Genomic DNA, 23,495 nt, shown 5'->3' on the forward strand with positions numbered 1-23,495 from the left:
AAAAACCTCTCCCTCTTGAGTGGCTGTGGCTATCCAGGTTTTCCCATGGCCTGGATGTTTTGTATCTTTTTGTACCCTTTAGATGGTGTGCCTGGCAATTTAAGTTATAGCACAGTCTTTCCTGTACTGAAGAGGTACACATTTCAGGGTGAAAAAGCTTACAGGAAGGGAGTTTGCATTTTCCTGTTGTCATATGGGCATGGCATTTTCTAGGGTGGTCATAGTTGCACGTCCCGTCTGTTTTTCCAGATTTCCCATGTCTGCAGATACCAAGTGCATAGTATGTGCACAGGCTTGGTTTCCGTTTGCCTTGGGTTTCTGTGACTGTATTCCCTGTTGGTGCATGTTTCCCTGTCTTATTCCTATCTTCCCTAGCACCAACAATGGAGCTCCCACCAGTTGTTTTTGGTAATATATCCTCACTATAGCTAGTGTAGTCCTCTTGTTTGCTATTTCCTGTGGTATTTCTAGTTTGCAATATTGGTTTTATCTTATCTTTGACTACACTTGTTTCCCCACTACGGCTCCTGTCCCCTATGAGGTCACTTACATGTATTCCTTCCTGCGTATAATTCCCGACTACCTGGACAAAATCTCCAACTTCACCATTACTGTCTCCCAGGACAGCACCTCCAGCTTCACCATTACTGTCTCCCAGGACAGCACCTCCAGCTTCACCATTACTGTCTCCCAGGACAGCACCTCCAGCTTCACCATTACTGTCTCCCAGGACAGCACCTCCAGCTTCACCATTACTGTCTCCCAGGACAGCACCTCCAGCTTCACCATTACTGTCTCCCAGGACAGCACCTCCAGCTTCACCATTACTGTCTCCCAGGACAGCACCTCCAGATTCACCATTACTGTCTCCCAGGACAGCACCTCCAGCTTCACCATTACTGTCTCCCAGAACAGAATTTGAATTTGAAAAAAAGGACCCTTTGTATGTGATATCCTCGATGTCCGAACTGCTCAAGGTGAATACTAGGTCCAGTCTTGCTGGATCATCCACACCTCTCTCTAGTAGTGTCTCTGACATGTTGATGCATGAGGTTTTTCCAGTACCACATCCATTATCTTGGCTCTCCATGATTCGGGACCCCCCCCCCCCTTCCCATGAGACACTCAGTTTTTCCCAGTCAATCTCCTTGTGACTGAAATCACCCATAACTAGTAACTTTGCTTTCCCCATGTGAGCTCTTCTGGCCACCTCGGCTAGTGTGTTTACTATTGCTCTGTTGCTCTCGTCGTATTCTTCTCTTGCCCTCCTGCAGTTGTGTGGCGGGTTGTACATTACAGCAATTGCCACCTTATGGCCCTCAGACTGGATTGTTCCTACTATGTAGTCCCTTTCGCCCATTCCATCTATTCCTTCCATTTCCTCAAATTCCCACCTTTTTTTTTTTTTTACGAGTAATGCACCCCCCCCCCCGTTTGTCTCTCTCTCTCTCTCTCCGAACGTCTGGCGTACCTGAGTATCCTCCAGAGCCAGGCGTCTACCATCGGCAAGCCGTCACGAAATTGGTTGAGGTAAAAGAGGCGCTTCCAGAACTTTATCGCTGGCTCCTGCTTCCTGTTCTCGAAGTTAAACCATCGGTACCTGTGTGAAGGAAAATGACATAACATCTCCCAGGTGAAAAAGAAACAAGTTTCAGTGTCTGAATACCTCCCCATTATTCCTTCACGCCAGTTTACCTGGATGTTGATGAATCTCTCTTGGTCTCGGGCATTGAAACAACTCACTCCATCCTTCCCTTCCTCTTATATGAGTGCCATCCTTTCTTCGGGTTCTGTAAAACTCCTGTGGGTTTAGCATTTACCAATAATAATAGCCCTGAACATGGAAAGTACAGTGCCTGCATTCTGAAGGAGGGGTGAAGAGGGAGAAATGTCACAGTCTGGAGTATGTCTGTACACTTCTGACAAGACAGCTGTTAACTGAATACTGGAGACGAACATAGTGTTAAAAAAAACTTGAGCAGTTGTGCCTTACCTGCTCTGTGACAAGAAGAGGACTCGAGTCCTGGTGGCTAAGTATTTGAGGGTGCTCACTAGGGAGTGACCCAGCCTGCTAAGCTCAGGGAAAGGTGACAGTTCATCATCCCCTTCCCTCATCAGCAGCAACCAAGAACCAAACCCTGAGGAGTGAGAGTAAGGGCGCTCATGGAAATTTATAGATATTTTTCCTGCTTTAAAGGTAATTCAATTCTTAAACATCAAGCAATCATTTTAATTTAATAGGGTAAAATAAAGGATGGTTGCATTTTGCTTTGGCAGCAATGAGGAAATTTTCAGTATTTGGGAAGCGATAAGTACAGAAGAAAGACATTGATGTTATAAAACGGTATATAAAGTATAATTTACTCTAAGATTTGCTCTGCAGATAGCGTCTTTGACATTTCTTAAACATTTCTAAGCGAGTTGTCTCTAAATTTATTAATTATATCACATTCCAGCACACAATGACCTAAGGTGTGACAATTGTCCATCAGGCAAAGTTTACATTTCGTTTGGTCTTTATCAGCATTGCCACTGTGTGACCACATTAATGTCTGCTTAAGTAACTCATTACGACTGTGACCTGATATAAACATGTAAACAGTTCATCACCATTGTAACCTGTTCAGCTATTAAAACTTTGCTGCCCAGTCCCTGGATCCATTAAGTACCTCTGTAATCTTTTGACTGTCGCCCAGAAGATGGGTATGGGGTGCTAAAGCTCTCGCTTCACACGGCGAGTGTCCGGGTTCGATTTCCGGCGAGGGTAGAAACGATGGAAATAAATGGTATCAAATACCGACACAGTGGAAATATAAACACATATGCAGTATAATGTGATCCTTTATTGACAACGTTTCACCCACACAGTGGGCTTTTTCAAGTCACAAACAGATCTGTGTGTGACTTGAAAAAGCCCACTGTGTGGGTGAAACGTTGTCAATGAAGGATCACATTATACTGCATGTGTGTTTATATTTCCACGAGGGTAGAAACATTGGGCGTGTTTCTTTACACCGGTTGTCTATGTTCACCCATCAGTAAAATGGGTACCCGAATGTTAGTCGACTGGTGTGGGTCGCATCCTGGGACAAAATTGACTTAATTTGCCCGAAATGCTCTACATAACAAGGGGGCTTTCTCTATAGCAGTATGTCATTGATGTCACCTAGACCTGTATACCTTGTACACGTACTTGTAGAAATTAAAAAAAAATAACAAGATAGCGTCAAAGTTTCTGTAAACAATGGTCTTAGTCAAATAATGACTCACTGCGCGGAGAAGACGGAAATCCTACACGTAGTTTTTCCAGGGTCTTAAAACACTATAAAACAAATGGATGATGGACTGGGGTGAGAGACTTACCAATTACAATAACGTCAGGGATGTGCTCCGCCTGCATCCACTCCTTCAGTTTGGTAACTTTATTCGTGGGACTGGAAGGGTCCTGAAAAGACACGTTCTTCTCGGTTCCCCCGGGCGCCCACACCAGCGTCACTCGCAGCTCATAAGAGCCCAGACGGGTGTCAGTCTCCAGTAAATCCTTATCAGAGTAAGTGAGATTGACTCTAATAAGTCTATTGCTCTTCTCAGCATATTGTTCCTGGATATAAGAAAATGTCAATTTTCCTTCTATTTTCTCGTCACTGTCGATATAACCTGAGCTAACGTTATGACTGTTATTTCTGTTGGAGTTGTTCAAGGCATTATATAGGCTCTCTGTCCCAATGGTATCATTATGATATTCATCACTCTCTTTGTTGACATCACTTGGGATGCGGGAGGCCCTCCTGGCTGAACTAGCGGCAGGAACTAACCTTCCCACAATATCATAGGTTGGTGGAAAGTGACTGTGATACATAACAGCATCTGTGAACTTCTGACGATTCACCTGGTAGATACAAGACAAATAGTTATGCAAGGTTTATTTGGATTTAGTTATGATTATTATAAATCAAGGAATGAGCATTAATAGCTGTTCAGGATACAGACTCGAACCGTGGTCATCATATATGTAACTTTTGTGGCTGAAGAGTGCAACGGTGAGCCTGCTACACGTATGAGCCACAGGGGGAATTGAATGATAGCTCTAGGCCTTTCGTAATGCAGTCAACACATCAGAAACTTGCAATGTTGCAGAAAGACAGGAAATGCAAGCAGATTCGTTCAGGGAAAATGACTCTCTGCAGAGAGTCATTTCTAAATTTGCATTTTAGAAATTGTGAATTTATTCGGACAAGTGCAAAAAATACACCTTGAATTTAGAAATATTATTGAGGAGCTGGTGTCTGGAGAAAAGCCAAATGATCTTCATTCTACTGTACTGTAAGATGGCTGTCAACTTTTTGAAGCAATCATTGCTTTCATGAAAGAAAAAGAAAATACTCACAAATAGAAGATCTGAAGAAAAGGTTAAGAGAGGCCTGAGCTTGCTACCATCTGCAGCTCATAAGACTGCCATCCCCACGAGCCCCTTTGAGGCGGGGTAGATGGCAGACCAGAGGCCTAGCTTCTCCCTACGAGCCCCGTGAGGGCGGGGAATGTGGCTAGGCCTGGGGACACTTGGTCCCAAAGATGAGGAGGTACTTGTACCTCCTCCCATGGGAGACTGAAGTCTCGAGACACTCCCCAGATAGGGAGCCAAGGCCGGGTCACCACTACTTGGAAAAGACCCGGGCCGGGAGAATACCGGCGAATAAAAAAAAAATAGAAGATCTGATGTTCTTTACAGATGTTACGCAACACTTCCAATATTTAAATCTGGCACTTCAAAGAAGGAACAAAGCTATTGTAGAACTTGCCCAATCAGTTTTCAGAATAAAATCAAGTTTTTTCCAAAGAAATCTGGCAACAAAGAAATTTGACCACTTTCCCAACCTCAAATTAAGAATAACTACTTTTCCTGATGTTGAAATTAAAGACAGTAAATTGATTATTATAATCAAGGGGAGCACTAAACCCGTAGGATTATGCAGCGCCTGTGGGGGGGATGTGGAAGGTATTCAGGCTTAATTCAGGGAACTGGAGCACAGATCCAATTCCCTAGATCAAGAGTCCCTCACAAGCATCAAGGAACCTTCTTTGATGGGCAGTAAATTGAAACAATACGAAGGAAACTTAGAAACAATTTATAATAATTTTGAGAACAGGTTCGAGAAACTAAAACAGTTAAAACCACGTTTTGCACCTTTAGTGATTGATATCATCAACGATGGATGTCCTGTTGTTGCACCTTTGCCTCTGATGTTGCTTCAATAGAAACAAGAGCCCGGTGGCCTGGTGGCTAAAGCTCCCGCTTCACACACACGGAGGGCCCGGGTTCGATTCCCGGCGGGTGGAAACATTTCGACACGTTTCCTTACACCTGTTGTCCTGTTCACCTAGCAGCAAATAGGTACCTGGGTAGCAAATAGGTACCTGGGTGTTAGTCGACTGGTGTGGGTCGCATCCTGGGGGACAAGATTAAGGACCCCAATGGAAATAAGTTAGACAGTCCTCGATGACGCACTGACTTTCCTGGGTGGCTAACCCTCCGGGGTTAAAAATCCGAACGAAATCTTATCTTATCTTATTGAGGTGGAGAAGATGTGGGTTTGAAGCTAATACAGAAAAGCTCGTCTTTAACTGATCTTGGGAAACAAATCCCAGAAGGAAAATATCCCAGTCTTCAGAAAACTGGCTCCCCACTATTGTATTTTCGGACCAACTTACTGCTGTGAACCTCTCTTCTCTGTAATGACATTTATCAAGTCATAAAAAACCCGTGTTGTCCTCACATCTGCCTCACTGAGCTTCCTAGAACAACTTTGACATCATTGCCAGATTTTAAACTATTAACTGCAAAAATAACTATTACTGTATAGTTGTATTTATTTACATACACAATTTTAAAATATTTTCTCTGGCTTGTATGCAAAATATTATATGTGGCTCTTCTTATCGAAGAGCTTGTTATTTTGTATTTATTATCGCTCGTTCGCGTCCCTCGGAACGAATCTGCTGAGATGTTCTTACTCATCTCTGCAACTTTGCAAGCTCCTGTGTTGATTGCAACACAAAAGACCTAGAGCTATTAGTCAACTCCTCCTGTGTTATCTTGTATTTTGTGTCTTGTTCGCGATTCTTGCAAAATTATAATTATATATATATATATATATGTATATATATGTATATATATATGTATATATATATATATATATATATATATATATATATATATATATATATATATATTTTATTACACACACACATACATACATACATACATACATGTGCCACATAGGTGAAACTTGCGATTTTAGCTTAAATAGCAACGTTCTTCATGCCGAATAAGGCAAACAAGTTTGTGTAACAATTTCGCAAAAATCGTTCTGAACCTAACGGAAAAAATATAGTTCATTGTGTTTAATAATAAATTATTGTAAACTTGTATAAAATATATTTAGTTGGATTAGACTAAATTAAATTGCGCTTGTTATAATAAGGTTAGGTAAGTTTTCTAAGGATCTTTTGGTATAAAATAAATTTTTACATTAATATAAATAAGAAAAATATATATTTAAAAATATAAGTGAAAAATTTAAAAAGGACTCATTTTAAAAGAGCTCTTGCTAATTGACCAATTCTACCTATTTGGCACGACATACCTGGAGAAAGTTCCAGGGGTCAATGCCCCCCTGGTCTGACCAGGCCTCATACATTAATATATATATATATATATATATATATATATATATATATATATATATATATATATATATATTAGTGTGTGTGGTGTGTGTAATTCCTCACCTCTTCATCTCCTATGAAGAAAGTATAGGCAAGGTGTGGGGGCAGGAAAGTGAGGAAGGAATGAGTCTTCTGCCTCTGTTTGGAGTCTCCCACTAGTGCCACCCAGGTCCTGCCTCCCTGGGCTGCCCTCAGGGCTACACATTGTGCCACGTCCTTCACCTTGTACTGACGAACCTGTTACCGTCATGGAAAAACTTAACTAAGTTAGCCACCGAGTGATCCACACGGGTATTGCGCTTCAAGACTTAAAATAACATCTGGACGATAGTTGAATTGGATTGATTTTTAGGAAAGCTGGATTTTTTGTGAATTTGTATATACATTTTAGTTGATCCCATCTGTTTCTGCTTTGCTATACTGCCAACACTACTAAACGAGTCATGTTACGAACACCCGTGACGGGTCACATGCTCTGACGAATGCACTAACTATATAATGATCAAGACTCCTACCCGGCAAGGAATGTAGGGAACTGCTCCATCCATCACGTTTAGTCGAGGTTCCAAGGTAATTTTCATCGTGGTGAAGTTGTTTTCCTGGTCAGTAGCATATTGGAAGTCCCGCAGCAACGGTGGTAGCTGATGGCTCAGCTCAGCGTAGTGCTTGTCTGGTGTTAGAGAATTCCATGGAAGATTATATATGCCGTGGCTTAAATAGCAACGCTCTTCTTGCCGAATAACGAAGGGAAAATTTGTGTATGTAATAATTTCGCAAAAATCATTCTGAACCTAACGAAAAGATATATTTCATTGTGTTTGTTTATTATTGTAAAATTATCTAAAATATATTTAGTTGAATTAGGCTTAATTAAATTGCGCTTGTTATAATAAGGTTAGGTAAGTTTTCTAAGGTTCTTTTGGTACAAAATTATTAATTTTTACATTAACATAAATGAAAAAAATATATCTTTAAACGCATAAAAGAAAATTTTAGAAAGGAAAATTTTAAATGAGTTCTTGCTAATTGACCAATTTTACATATTCGGCAAGACACACACACACACACACACACGTCTTGGTAACAGGTACCAACAAAGATGTTTGAAAAGACTCATGAGCAAACATTAGGACACGCTTATTAAAAAAAAAAAAAAAAAGTTTCGGTCCTGGGACCTTGATCAAGCTCCCGGGGCCGAAAGGTTTTCCAATATGTCCTTGTTTTTGCTCAGGAGTCTTATTAAACTAAGTATTTGATGTGAAAATTTCAGAGGAACAAACATTAACAGTGGCAGCTGCCTCTCCTGAGCAACCCTGCTTGGAATGCTCACCTATTTGTGGTTGCAGGGGTCGAGTCACAGCTCCTGGCCCCGCAGAGTCCGTGCAGGAAGAAAAACAGCTTCAGAAAACGAAAACTGTCACAGTTTTCGTTAGAACTGATAAAACCTTCATTAAAGTACTTGCTATAATGAAATAACAATGATCTCCAACACGCAGTCTGATAACGTTACGTCACAATATTCCATCATGACAGGTTATTACTGACCAACGTAGGAAATAAACAGACGAAAAACGGGGAACCAAAGAAGACTTAGGGGAAACTAATATGTATTTCAAGGTAAACAGGCTAGATGTAGTTTCAGTGTTATTAAGCCTAAGGTGTTAGTTGTCTACTAAAATTCTTATACCACCTGCCGCAGCCAGCTGGTCACACTGGAGGTTCTCTCATCTGGGAGGTCACGGAATCAATTCCCGGAAGGAGGATAAAGCCTTCAGTGTTTCTTATAATTAAATAAAAATAGATTCCTTTAACTTTTTTTTTTTTTTTACCAAGTGCTGCCTATGGGTTAACCTCTACTCTATCAATATACCACCACCATTACTATTACTAGTACTACTATTTCAATTACTATTACTACTACTGTTACTGCTATTTCTATTACAATAGTAATAATAATCATAATAGATGAATGCAATTGCACCATCCATGTAAACACCTGCTTGAAAATACCTGAGTACCAGATGACGCTTGGGTCACCCTTGTCGATAGTAAACATGGCCTGACACTCCTGACGAGGCCGTGTGTGGTTAACGTTGGAGGTGGTAACCATCAATGTGGCTGCGTCAGTGGACAGCTGGGATTCAGCCTCCCGGCTGAAGGAATACACGAACACACACACCAGAATGACAGAGATAATGATCTTGGCTGCTGACACCACTCTCCTAGACACACACGAATGCCTGAACATTTTCTCAAATGTCACTCCAACACTCACAATGTTGTAAAACCGGGCAAAAGTGCTTGGGCTCAACGAAGGCGTTCGTGGGGTGGGAATAGAAGAGCTGGAATTCAACTACCGTAGGCACAAAGTGGTCAGTGAAGAGCGCTCGTGGAGTGGGAATGCAAAAGCCGGGGCTCACCCACCACAGAAGCAAACTGGTTGTTGAGGGCTTTCACAGGGACAGAGCTGTGGTAACAAAGTGGCCGGTGAGGGTGTTAGAGGGATGGGAACAAGAGCTGGGGCCTCAACTCTCCCCACGATTACGAGCAAAAAGTTTTTGTAGGGCAGGAAACACCAGGGCGTCACTAGTGGATTATGCAGGAGTATTTTTAACTAAGGAAAAGAGATCCTTAAATTGTCGTCTATGTGGCGGGAAAAGAGGAAAGTCTGCGTCATAATAACATAGTAATTTTTTTTCAGTTGCGCATTCTGCTTAAGTTTATATAGGCAGAGGTACACAAATACAATTATCATATACAGTGTAAATTACCTAGGACAACCCCCCAAAAAGTCAGTGTCTTATTTCTATTGGGGAAAATGTACCTGATATACCTGTGACCAGTTTCGAGAGTTTTTCTATCGTGCAGCTTGTCTTGAGGCTAGGCTTTTCTGTTGACTGACTTGTTCAACCCAGGTTGTTGCTGTTGGCGACCCATATAACCACAGCCTACTTGATCTGGAACTTCGCAGATATTGTGGTCCGGTTTCCTCTTTGAAACTTCTACACTTGTTAGGGAGATATTTCCAACATTTGCTGGTTTCAGGTTGAGTACTGTTGGACCACGGATGTTGATACAGTGTTCTCTCATTGCACCTATGGCGCTCTTGCTTTTCACTGGGTCTGTTTTACACTTCCTCCCATATCTCCCACTCCAGTAAGTATTTATGGTAGTGTGTAAACTTGGGACTACACGCTCCAATTTCTTCTTAGCATGTACGTATGAGGCTTTTCTCACTCGCTGACTGAGAATCCATTACGTGTGTTTTTAAACATTCTCAGTAGGCTAAATGCTTCAGGGACTCTTTGCAGGGAATAAACGATCTATATATCTTTTTAGCTGTTTTTTTCTCTTGCCTGGAATAGAGCCTTTAAAATGAACATTTTTTTTATGAATGATGCGAATATTTCAGTTTTTTCACTGGCGTTGTCTCTTGTTTTGAAAGTCTTAATTTCTTGCTCTGTTATCTGTCTAACCTTTATTGGGCACCTGCCGCGAAGGCCAGATGTATATATATAATTTTATTTAAAGTGTAATGAACTCTTGTCAGTGCTCAGTAATAACTCGCATGGAGACCTAAAACTGAAGAGTAATTAATCTGTATATTTCGGCCCCCTACTGGGATCCTCTTCATACAATATATACATATTCAAGTTTATTCTCTATAAGGGTTACAATGTGGGGTTTACAGGTTTTGGGTATTCTGTGGTTTACATGTTATAAAATACTAATTACAGAGGGGGCCACTAGGACACCTAGCATGGCTAGGTATTTCGATCAGACTCAGATTAATTCTTAACATTAAATCCTTACAGATTATGGTATTAAGACTAAGTGACTACATCATAATTTGTGATTTTAGCAATGTGAATGCTTTTGTTTTGGCACAATACAAGGTGTCTATATTGGAGTATCATAGGCAAACTTATGACTAGTTAGGATTTATTATTTTAAGATTAAGATTAGTATTTCTGGGTTTGTAGTCAGTGGGTGAGTGAGTGTAGTTGTGAACCACCAGGTGGTTATCATGTAGTTAGTTGTCGGGGTGGATCAGGGAGATAAGATGTTTTCTAGCTGTAGTTTTGAAAGTGATGAATGTGTCTGCAGTTCTAGAGTTTTCACCCCTCAAGGAAGGTTCTTTGATGTTGGTGAGGGGCTCTTGATTTAGGGAATTGGATCTGTGCTCCAGTTCCCCGAATTAAGCCCGAATGCCTTCCACATCCCCCCCCAGGCGCTGTATAATCCTCCGGGTTTAGCGCTTCCCCCTTGATTATAATAATAATCAAGAGTTTTCAGGTAGGGTGTTCCAGATTTTAGGTCCTTTGAAATACATTGAATTTTTGTAAAGGTTTAGTCGAACACGGGGAATGTCAGATGTTTGTGTCTGGTGTTATGCCTGTGGATCCTGTCACAATTATCAAGCGTTTTAGGTCAAGGTTAATATTGGAATTTAAGGCCCTGTAGATATAGATTGCACAGTAGTAAGTGTGGATGTTCTGAACAGGGAGTAAGTTTAGATCTATGAAGAGTGGGGGGGGGGTGTTGCCTGGGATGGGATTTAGTGATTATTCTTACTGCAGCTTTTTGTTGGGTTATTATTGGCTTTAGGTGTGTTGCTGCAGTTTAACCCCAAGCACAGATAGCATAGGTGAGGTATGGATATATAAGTGAATGGTATAGTGCGAGAAGGGTAATTTGCGGCACGTAGTATCGTATCTTGGAGAGGATCCCCACCGTTTTGGATACTTTTTTGTTATGTGTTTGATATGGGTGCTGAAATTTAGGTTGTTGTCGAGGTATATTATTATAATAAAAAAGAAGCGCTAAGCCACAAGGGCTATACAGCTGTCGAGGTATAGACCAAGGAATTTGCCCTCATTATGTTTGGCAATTAGTGTGTTGTCGATCTTAATGTTAAGTTGTGCAACACCTGCTCAGCTATCAAACATAATATAGTAGGTTTTGCCAGTGTTAAGTGTAAGTTTATTGGCTGTCATCCAAGTCGATATTTTGAGCAGCTCCTCGTTAACAATGGTGTTGAGGGTGGCAAGATTAGGGTGGGAGATGACAAGTCGTGTCGTCAGCAAAGAGAATGGGTTTCAGGTGTTGGGATAGGTTTGGAAGATCACTGATGTAAATGAGGAAGAGCAGGGGTCCAAGGACACTTCCCTGCGGAACTCCAGTACCAAGTGGCCGTATTGATGAGGCTGTCTCTTTAATGGTGACATACTGATACCTATTAGAAAGGTAGGATTTAAAATATGCAAGCGCATGGCCTCTTATACCACAGTGGTCAAGTTTGTGGAGTAGGATGCCGTGGTCTACTGTGTCAAACGTTTTTCTTAGGTCAATAAAAATTCCAAGCGGATATTCAGTATTTTCCAATGCTGTGTAAAGCAGGTCTAGCATCTTTATAATTGCATCATTAGTGCGTTTATTTTTCCTGAATCCAAATTGGCAGGGGTTGAGTATGTTTCGTGACGTTATAAATGAATATAGTCTCCTGTGCACGAGTTTCTCGAAGATTTTGGATAGCAATTTATTTATTTATTTATTTATTTCCAATTTGTGCACACATACAGAGGTACAAAAAAATACAGATAAGAGCAGTATGGTAAGTTTGATATTGGCCTATAGTTGTTTACGTCTGTAGGGTCACCACCTTTATGTATTGGTGTAACACACACACACACACACACACACACACACACGCGCGCGCGCGCGCATCAAGATAAGGCAGCAAGGAAGCTTCTATCACAAGAAAAGAGACTCCTGCTCAAGATTCTTACATGAAACGCTGCCGAGTACTCAAGGGGTGATTATTTTTCCCTTGAAGATACGGGGGAGTTTTTTTTTATTTTTAATACCAGAGCTTGCATGTGATTAGCTGCAGCTCTTGGACCGCCCGCCCCCTTCATGGAAGAGCCTCGATGTTGGTTGGTTGTTGGTTTGACTGTGACAGGACAAGTGGATGGGAAAAGTTGAACATTAGATTTTAATCAAGTGATGAACTTCGAGGAACTTGTGCTTAACTGACCCTGCGAGAAAATAAACACAGACAGTGACATTACATACACATACACATACACACACACACACACATACTGGAGTATACAGCACCAGTTTGGAATCCACACCTAGTCAAGCACATCAAGAAATTAGAGAAAGTGCAAAGGTTTGCAACAAGACTAGTCCCAGAGCTACGGGGATTGTCCTACGAAGAAAGGTTGAGGGAAATTGGCCTGACGACACTGGAGGCCAGGAGGGTCAGGGGAGACATGATAACGACATACAAAATACTGCGCGGAATAGACAAGGTGGACAAAGACAGGACGTTCCAGAGATGGGACACAGACACAAGAGGTCACAATTGGAAGTTGAAGACTCAGTTGAATCAAAGGGATGTTAGGAAGTATTTCTTCAGAGTAGTCAAGCCGTGGAATAGCCTAGAAAGTGAAGTAGTGGAGGCGGGAACCATACATAGTTTTAAGGCGAGGTATGATAAAGCTCATGGAGCAGGGAGAGAGAGGACCTAGTAGCAATCAGTGAAGAGGCGGGGCCAGGAGCTATGACTCGACCCCTGCAACCACAAATAGGTGAGTACACACACACACACATGCACATACAACAGGCCTAGTGTCTAATCGACACGTGCCTAGGACCAAATGGTAACTAACACACAGACACGCACACACACACACTAACACACACAGACACAAAATGCACATACAACAGGCCTAGTGTCTAATCGACATGTGCCTAGGACCAAATGGTAACTAACACACACACACACACACACACACACACACACACACACACACACACACACACACACACACACACACACAAGAAGTCAAGTCACAATTGGAAGCTGAAGACTCTTCTGAGTCACAAGGATGTTAGAAAGTATATCTTGAGTCACAGAGTCGTCAGGAAGTGGAATAGCCTAACAAGTGACGTAGTGGAGGCAGGAACCATACATAGCTTTAAGACGAGGTAGGGCAAAGTTCAGGAAGCAGAGAGAGAGAGAGAGAGAGAGAGAGAGAGAGAGAGAACCTAGTAGCGATCAGTGAAACGGGGCCAGGAGCCGAGTATCGACCCTTGCAACCACAATTAGGTAAGTACAATTAGGCGAGTACAATGAGATTATGACTCGGTCGTCGTGACTTCCTGTTTGTTTTTCGTATCTTTTCTTATATCTGATATCAAGCTCCTCCCCCCTCCTTAACTTGCCATCCCTTATTTTTTTTTTTCAATAATTTTCCATCCACGTGTGAAGTCACATTTCTCAAAGTATATTTTCTGAATTCATTTTTTCCCAGTTCTCACTGACAGAACAATTCAGAAAGTTTGTCACATGGGAGAACTTTGAGTTTATTTAGTACTACGTCTCCCATGTAAACCTCTCTCCCATGTAAACCTCACCCCTGGGTTGATTATAATAATTATAATAATAATAATAGTAATAATAATAAATATTTACACAAGTTCATTATGCAAGTTATACAGACATAGCTGACATCAATAACATACTAGTAAATAGAAAGCCCCAGATTATGCAGAGCATTTCGGGCAAATTAGGCCAGTTTTATCCCTAGGATGTGACCCACACCAGTCGACTAACACCCAGGTACCTATTTCCTGCTAGGTGAACAGCGATAAACTAACCCTCTTTGTAGAGCTTTATCAAGTCACGACTTGATAAAGCTCTACACGGAGAGCTAGATGTTGCCCCAGTGAATTTTTGCACCATAAACCGCATCGTCGCGGTTGTTGGTAAAACGCTGTACCCAACCCTGGGACAGCATGGTGCTGAGCGTCCACCTGCGGCCGCTCCTACTCCTTGTTCTGATCCCCTTCCGTAATGAAGGTCATGCCTGGAGTAAGACAACTACAGTACCTGCTGGAAGTTCATGTTCTGTGTAAGACAACTATACAGTACCTGCTGGAAGTTCATGTTCTGTGTAAGACAACTATACAGTACCTGCTGGAAGGTCATGTTCTGTGTAAGACAACTATACAGTACTTGCTGGAAGATCATGTTCTGTGTAAGACAACTATACAGTACCTGCTGGAAGGTCATGTTCTGTGTAAGACAACTATACAGTACCTGCTGGAAGATCATGTTCTGTGTAAGACAACTATACAGTACCTGCTGGAAGATCATGTCCTGTGTATGACAACTACAGTACCTGATGGAAATTAAAAAAAAAAGTGATACTAAGAAACTGAGGAAATGATGCATGCGCAAAACACTCAGCATTAATTAGGAAACGTTTCGGTCCAGGGACCTGGCTCACTCCGAAGACCTTGGGAGTGAACACGTTACCATGGCCAGAAAGTTTCCTGATGTCTTAAATGCTTTGCACATGTGTCATTTTTTGTCTCGTGCCCTAACTGATGGCGTAACTGGTGCCCTGACTGTTGCTCTAACTCATCTGACTCGTGTTCTAACCCTAGCCCTAATTCCTTTTCCTCAGCCTGCTGGAAAGTTATATCTTTGTGTAAGAAACTTCCGAACTAGTTACCGATAATTAAGGGTTGGGGCCTCATCGAAGTGGAGGTGCATTGATGCTGGTGAAGGGCTCTTGATCCATGGAATTATGCTATGCATCCTCTTCCTATCAAACCTCTTTCTCTCAAATTCCCCTCTCCACTAGTAAAATAATATTAATCAGATGTTTGTAAACATAACCTGGGCAATGTTATGTAAATAATGTTTACTTAAGATAGCGTGTTCCTTTTGTGAGTGTTCCTCTACAGTTTGTGCAGTCATTCACCCTGAATTTTCACTTAATTCGTCCCTCCTCCTCTTCTACCCTCCCTCTCTAACTCCTTCCTTCTCTTTCTCAATTTCCACCCTTGCTGGAATGCTTGAGGATATCCTCAACTCGCTAGAGGATTCTCCTGGCTCACGATAATAGATTTCAACGCCTTGCATGAACGCCATCCTGAGTGACTGAATACGACAGGGAAAACACAGCTTTTTGACCCCAGTGAGTAATTATATAGAATAGGGCAGCAGCACACTTGAAGTACTCAGTTTTGGTCAATAATTATCCCAGTGCCTTTTATACCTTGTGTATACCAGAACCTTGTATACCTTGTGTATACCTGAACCTTGTATATCCTGGTGGCCAGACTCAGGTAAGAGCAGCACACCAATTAAGCAATCTCGCGTCATAACCTTTCTGTGAAGTTTTGTTCTGGCTTATCGTTGCGTTGCGCACAATATTCTCGACTAGTTTACCGGAAATTATTTGTCTTAAAAAAAAAAAAGCAGAGGGGAGCAGTTTTCTGAGAATTACAAACACTGTTTCTTGTTGAATGTAATTAATACTTGCTAGGGCTTCGCCTTGATGGGCTCGTGTGTGTGTGTGTGTGTGTGTGTGTGTGTGTGTGTGTGTGTGTGTGTGTGTGTGTGTGTGTGTGTGTGTGTGTGTGTGTGTGCGCGCGCGCGCGCACTCCTATTTGTGGTTGAAGGGGTCGAGATTCAGCTCCTGGCCCCGCCTCTTCACTGATCGCTACTAGGTCCTCTCTCCCTGCTCCACGAGCTTTATCATGCCTCGTCTTATAACTATGTATGGTTCCTGCCTCCACTACATCATTTGCCAGACTATTCCACTTCCTGACAACTCCATGACTGAAAAAATACGTCGTAAAATCTCTGACTCGTCTGAGTCTTCAACTTCCAATTGTGACCTCTTGTTTCTGTGTCCCCTCTCTGGAACTTCCTGTCTGTCCACCTTATCTATTCCTCTCAGTATTTTGTGTGTCGTGTGTGTGTCGTGTGTGTGTCGTGTGTGTGTCGTGTGTGTGTCGTGTGTGTGTCGTGTGTGTGTCGTGTGTGTGTCGTGTGTGTGTCGTGTGTGTGTCGTGTGTGTGTCGTGTGTGTGTCGTGTGTGTGTCGTGTGTGTGTCGTGTGTGTGTCGTGTGTGTGTCGTGTGTGTGTCGTGTGTGTGTCGTGTGTGTGTCGTGTGTGTGTCGTGTGTGTGTCGTGTGTGTGTCGTGTGTGTGTCGTGTGTGTGTCGTGTGTGTGTCGTGTGTGTGTGTGTCGTGTGTGTGTGTCGTGTGTGTGTGTCGTGTACTCACCTATTTGTACTCACCTATTTGTGGTTGCAGGGGTCGATTCACAGCTCCTGTCCCCGCCTCTTCGCTGATTGCTACTAGGTCCTCTCTCTCCCTGCCCCATGAGCTCTATCATACCTCGCCTTAAAACTATGTATGGTTCCTGACTCCACCACATCACTTTCTAGGTGTGTGTGTGTGTCTGTGTGTGTGTCGTGTGTGTGTGTCGTGTGTGTGTGTGTGTGTGTGTGTGTGTGTGTGTGTGTGTGTGTGTGTGTGTCGTGTGTCGTGTGTGTGTGTGTCGTGTGTCGTGTGTCGTGTGTCGTGTGTGTGTGTGTGTGTGTGTCGTGTGTCGTGTGTCGTGTGTCGTGTGTCGTGTGTCGTGTGTGTGTGTGTGTGTGTGTGTGTGTGTGGTGTGTGTGTGTGTGTGTGTGTGTGTGTTGTGTGTGTGGTGTGTGTGTCGTGTGTGTGTCGTGTGTGTGTGTCGTGTGTGTGTGTGTGTGTGTGTGTCGTGTATAAGCCTCCATAACCACAACAAGGAGAGTACAGGGCTATTTCAAGTCCTATCAGTCGCAAAGTGGGACTAAGATCTAGAGCTCAACCTTCATTGAAACTCTTACACAGATTGTCTTTCTAGGTGTGGGCAGAAAGACACTCCCTTTCCCTTGATTGTACGACAGATATTAAACATGACCAATTAATCACAGTGAACAGCGAAAAACTACATAGCAATTTTTAAAATATAATGAAAGACATGTACTGGCCAAAATTCTCTTATTATACTGTTAAATAGTCGTAAGTCACTATACCGTGGCTGAAAAAAAAATCACACTTAGGATAGGAACCTTACTACAATGTTTCAGTCCCCTCTGGACTATCGTCAAGTCACCAATAGGGCGAGTAGGGAAGAGAAGGCCATTAAGACAGGTCGGGATCGACACCATGCCTAATCCTTCTAGGGTAGGGTAGGTGCCTGAGCCCGAGTCTTTAGCTCATAAGACTGTCATTCCCATTTGCCCCCTTGGGGAGGGGATGGCAGACCAGAGAGGCCTAGCTTGTGGCTAGGCCTGGGGACAGTTGGTCCCAGAGATGAGGAGGTACTTGTGCCTCCTCCCATGGGAGACTTAGGTCTCAGACACTCCCTAAAGAGGGAGCCAAGGCCGGGCCACCACTTGGAAAAGGCCCGGGCCGGGAGAATACCGGCTAATCTTTAATAATAATAAGACAGGTCGGGCAGGGGGTGTAGTAATAATAGTGGTAGTAACAGTAGTAGAAGAATAGGTGGACAGTGATGTAATGTGGTCATAAACTAATCACTGTCGCTTGTTTAGATGGTTACAAACTCTCACTACGGTCGTCCTGCGAGACGATCCGAGCTTCTAATAAAGGACTTGTGACTGGTGAGGCTCGTGTAAGTCTTCTTTTCGAAGAGGTAGTTTGTGGCTGATTCTACACACCCAGGAGTGTTAATAGAGCGCTATCATCGATGATAAAGTTAGCATACTGGGGCATGGATGATCATGCTTCTCTGAATCCAGGAGACTATAATAATTATTTCTACAAGTACATGATACAACTGATGAAGGCCTAGCTGAAAATCAGTGACATTTACAGCAACTTAGGTTAATTTTGTTCCCAGGATGCTGCCCACACCAGTCGGCTAACACCCAGGTAATTATAGGGGCAGCAGGTGTAAGAAAACACGCCCAATGTTTCCACCCGTACCGGGGATCGAACCAAGGACACTCACTGTGTGAGCTGAGTGCTCTACCATCCGAGGAAATCATTGTCAACACGGAAACTAGTTAACGTATTACCTCACGTAAACAGTAAGATCAACAATTAAGTCAGTTCCTTCCTACATCTACATGGATGGTCGACCGAAGTTAAACTCGTGGACTCTCGGGAGAAATAAATAAGATACGGCTTACGGCTGTAAGCCCTTAAGTATGACGAAAGAAACTACGTTAAATGAGCAACTGTGAAATTTCTGAATATCAAAATGGTATACAATACCGACAGGTTGGTCAGACACATAGGCAACTTTATTCCGAAAAGTTTCGCCTACACAGTAGGCTTCTTCAGCCGAGTACAGAAAGTAGGCCTACTTTCTGTACTCGACTGAAGAAGCCTACTGTGTAGACGAAACGTTTCGGAATAAAGTTGCCTAACTGTTGCCTATGTGTTACTTACCAACCTGTGAAATTTCTACTGGTAGCCAAACAAGTACAGAGTGAACACAGGAGTTAAAACACCATAATAAACGTATTAAAGGATAAAGCAACTTAAAGCAACTTAGTGTTCAGGAGAGAAGGGGGGGCGAAGCCAAGACTAATCCAAGACACGGATTAATGGGGGGTTAAGCCTATGATGTACACGAGGGTCATTTTAAGGCTACACGTAACCTCTTTACCATTAGACGAGAATACTTTAATCCCTATTTTAGGGATACAAGTAAACTCTGCTGAGAAAAATAAATCTTTGGGTGTATATATTCTGTAAAAATAGAGTATGAAAAACAGAACAAGGAAAATTGTGAAATATCTCTAAGTGAACGAGAGTGAGTGAGGGAACTGGCTCTCAGTTGTACTGATGTATACTTTTCAAAATGAGTGAAGGAAAACTTAAAAAATTCTCGTTCATCCTCGTATAAACATTTCTGTTTGAAGGCATTTAAATGCATCTCTGGCGGGAGTCACACAGATATTTAAATGTTTACCTGGCGGCGGAGGAGGGGGGAGTGAGGGGGGGCGACGCAGGCATTTACACTGCAGGTTAATTATATTCCTTGTCCAGATTTCTTTCAATTACCCAGCCATAATGACAGATTTATCACAGCTGAAGTAGAAACGGATCTATGCTGAAAAAAGTGCCTAGACAAAAACATCAAAAACCTATAATATTAGAAATCTAGCCAGATATTTCTTGCGGCTTGCATGTTAACTAATGTATTTAAATGAGTGTTTCGATAGATGTATTGCCATTGTTGTTAAAAGGGTTACACAGCACTTCAGGAATGGGAGGCAATCAGGTTTGAGCCGAGGAAGAGGAAGGTAGTTACAGTTTCTCAGATCAAGAGGAAGAAGGGTAGGGGATTATGATCATTAGATAATCTGAATGTGTATTATATAGTCTGAATAATTATTCAGATTATCTATTACACAAATAACCCGCATAATAGGAGACAAACGTACGACGATGATTCGTTCCATCTTTGACCATTAACTAGTGACAGAAGCGGGACGGTAGCCAATGTATATTGAAACGGGAGGATGGGGACGGGAGTGGTTGAACGAGAGGAGGGAGTAGTAATACTGTAATAGTATTATTATTATTATATCAAAAAGAAGCGCTAAGCCACAAGGGCTATACAGCGCTGCAGGGTAGGGAAGGAAGCGAGGGTATTGGATGGCAGAAGGGAGGAGGGATGATCAGTAGGTTACAGAAAACAGCGGGGCAGGGGATAGTACGGGGGTAGAGGGTAGCAAGAGATTGAAGTAGAAAGGGCTGAAGGTATCAGAATTTGTGAAGTCAGTCAGTTGTTGTCAAAAAGTCAATGAGAGTGTCCGGATGAAAGGTGGGTCCATCAGCGAGAAGGGAAGGTAAAGAGAGCAGCGGAGCGAAGACGACGACGGAGGTAAATTCTGCGTGCTCGTTGATAAAGTGGGCAGTCCAACAGAATGTGGCTGACTGATAATGGAGCTTGGCAATTCTCACAGAGAGGAGCAGCACGCCTCTCCATGAGATATCCATGAGTAAGACGAGTATGGCCAATGCGAAGACGGGAGAGAGTAGTCTCCCAACCTCGACACTGGTGATAAGACGACGGCCAGTAACCTATACTTGGTTTAATAGATTGAAGTTTGTTGCCGAGCATAGTAGACCAACGGTGTTGCCAACGGGTGTGAAGGTGGGAAGATATTGCAGCAAAATAGTCCGTAAATGGAATACCTCTATATGAAACTGGTAGGTCATGTACTGCTGACCGCGCAGCAGTGTCTGCCTGTTCATTGCCCTGTATGTCAACATGACCAGGGACCCAACAAAAAACAATATCTTTATGCTAGGTAAAGATGCGGCGTAGCCAAAGTTGGATACGGAGGACTAAGGGGTGAGGTGTATCAAATTTCTGTATAGCCTGTAAAGCACTAAGGGAGTCTGAGACAACCACAAATGATGACACAGGCATAGATGCAATACGGATAAGTGCTGCAAGGATGGCATACAATTCAGCAGTAAAAATACTAGCCGAAGATAGTAAATGCCCTCGTACGACACTGTCCGGAAACACTGCTGCGAATCCTATGCCGTCAGAAGACTTAGAGCCATCTGTATACACAGCAATGGCACGAGAATGAGAGTGAAAGTGGTCAAGAAAAAGAGCGGGAAGCGACCGTAGACAGTTGGGCTTTCGAGCAAGGGAGAGAGAAAGAACAGACTCGAACAGCTGGAACTTCCCAGGGGGGTAGGGAAAAGTGAGATGCTACATGAACATAGAAAGGTGGTAATTGAAGAGAAGACAAGAGCGAATGAAGGCGAAGAGAGAAGGGACGGAGTAAACAGGGGCGGCAAACAAATAAAGAATGTCTACTAATATCAGTGACCATTCTATAAATGGAAGGATTGCGGAGATCATGAGAGCGTACATAGTAGCGAAGGCAATGGGCATCACGGCGATCGGATAAGGATGGAACGTTCGCTTCTGCATAGAGGCTCTCGACAGGGGAAGAGCGAAAAGCACCAAGGCATAAACGTAATCCTTGGTGATGAATGGGGTTAAGGCTAGAGAGAGTAGCAGGAGATGCCGCTGAATAGATCTGGTCACCATAATCAAGTTTCGATAAAATAAGGGTGGAATGTAGGCGAAGGAGGGTTAGACGATCAGCTCCCCATGAAAGATGAGCAAGGGTTTTAAGAAGGTTCAGCCGGCTGTGACAAGTTGCCTTCAGAGAGGTAATGTGAGGTTTCCAGGATAACCTACGATCAAAGAGGAGGCCCAGAAACTTGACTATCACGTTCAGGGATAGGGGAGCCATAGAGGTACAAAGGATGATCTGAGATGACAGAGTCTAGTGAAAGTAATTTGGTGGGTTTTAGTGCTGGAAAATTTAAACCCACGTGTGGTGGCCCAATTGGAAACACGGTCGACTGCATGCTGGAGAGAAACTGTAATGAGGTGACAGTCAGCGCCTGCACAGGCAATAGCAAAGTCATCAACATAGAGTGATGACCAAATATTTGATGGAAGACTAGAGGCCGAATCATTAATAGCAAGGAGAAAAAGTGTCGTGCTCAGAACACATCCCTGGGGAACACCTTCAGCTTGGATAAAGTCCGGGGAGAGCACATTATTAACCCGAACACGGAAATGCCTGTCAGTTAAAAAGTTCTTAAGGAAGGATGGTAGATTGCCTTGAAGGCCTAAGGAGTGGGCTTGGGCCAAAATGTTATACCTCCAAGTTGTGTCATATGCCTTCTCAAGGTCAAAAAATATGGCAATAACCGAGTGGTTATTCGCAAAGGCATTATGAACATACGTATCCAAGCGTAGTAAGGGGTCTATGGTAGAACGTCCCTTACGAAAGCCATATTGACGAGTGGAGAGACTGTCGTGTGTCTCTAAATACCACACTAAACGTCTATTTACTAGGCGTTCCATCACTTTGCAAACTGCACTGGTAAGAGCAATGGGACGATAGTGGGAGGTTTCATGTCCCGTAGTGCCTGGTTTGCGGAAAGGGAAAACAATGGCGGATTTCCACAGCTGTGGAAGAACTCCTCGTGACCAAATAAGATTGTAAAGGCGTAATAGGACTGTAAGGGCTGACTGATGTAAATGTTGTAGCATACGAATATGAATGTCGTCGGGCCCAGCTGCCGATGATCGGCAAGCCGAGTGTGTTGCCTCCAGTTCTTGAAGTGTAAAAGGCACATTATACTGTTCTTCTCTGAGAGAAGAAAAGTCCAAGGGTGCTAACTCTCTGGCAGACTTTGAGGAAAGAAATGAGGGGCATAGATGGAGTCCCTGAGAAATACGGACCAGATGATTGCCAATTTCATTGGCAACATCTAGTGGGTTTGCTATATCAACAACGGCAACCCGCAGAACAGGAGCCGGGTCAGGAGAATATTTACCACTCAGTTTTCGTACTTATTTCCAGACTGCACTCATAGAGGAAGCAGAGGTGATGGTGGAGACAATCTCACCAGCAAGTCAAGTGCATTTAGCGTCATGGATGACACGGCGAGCGATCGCACACTTCTGTTTAAAATCAAGAAGTCTCTCTGTGGTTCTATTGTACCAGTACCTGCCCCATGCAGGGCGTTTCAAACGTACTATACGAGCACAAGCAGGAGACCACCAAGGCACGCATTTCTGAGAATGCCTGCCCGAAGTTTGGGGTATAGAATGAGAAGCTGCGGTTAAAATGGAGGACGAGAAGAGGTGTAAAAGCTCATCGATGGAGGACGAAGAAGGAACCTCTCTAAAAACAGTTAGGTGTGAGTAAAGGTTCCAATTTGCCTGATCAAATTGCCAGCATGGGATGCGAAGAGGTGGTGAATATGAAGGGGAAGCAAGAATGATTGGGAAATGATCGCTGTCGTGTAAGTCCGGGAGAACAGACCAAGTGAAGTCTAATGCAGCGGAGGAAGAGCAGACCGAGAGATCGATGCAAGAGAGAGTGTGAGTCCGAGGATAA

The 23,495-nt window shown here is 43.0% G+C and overlaps 1 protein-coding gene across 6 annotated transcripts in view; it reads right to left on the minus strand.

The window, feature by feature from the left end:
* Nucleotides 1–23,495, minus strand: part of LOC138853871 (uncharacterized) — a 32,702-nt gene that overhangs the window by 2,817 nt on the left and 6,390 nt on the right. Inside the window, exons 2-8 of one of the 6 annotated variants that reach the window (XR_011393072.1) lie at nt 8,737–9,369; nt 7,242–7,396; nt 6,790–6,963; nt 3,364–3,889; nt 1,994–2,138; nt 1,696–1,790; nt 1,472–1,600 (exon numbers count right to left, since the gene is read on the minus strand). Coding sequence is in view for 5 of the 6 variants with exons in the window: in XM_070093282.1 (XP_069949383.1) it covers nt 1,472–1,600; nt 1,994–2,138; nt 3,364–3,889; nt 6,790–6,963; nt 7,242–7,396; nt 8,737–8,974 (1,367 nt within the window). In the remaining variant the exon portion in view is untranslated. Of the gene's footprint in view, nt 1–1,471; nt 1,601–1,695; nt 1,791–1,993; nt 2,139–3,363; nt 3,890–6,789; nt 6,964–7,241; nt 7,397–8,056; nt 8,482–8,736; nt 9,370–23,495 lie in introns of those variants that run through there. The other 5 variants (XM_070093286.1, XM_070093282.1, XM_070093284.1 and 2 more) reach the window with 5 other exon arrangements.

This window comes from Cherax quadricarinatus, chromosome 42, assembly GCF_038502225.1.
Source record: "Cherax quadricarinatus isolate ZL_2023a chromosome 42, ASM3850222v1, whole genome shotgun sequence".
Taxonomy (NCBI): Eukaryota; Metazoa; Arthropoda; class Malacostraca; order Decapoda; family Parastacidae; genus Cherax; species Cherax quadricarinatus.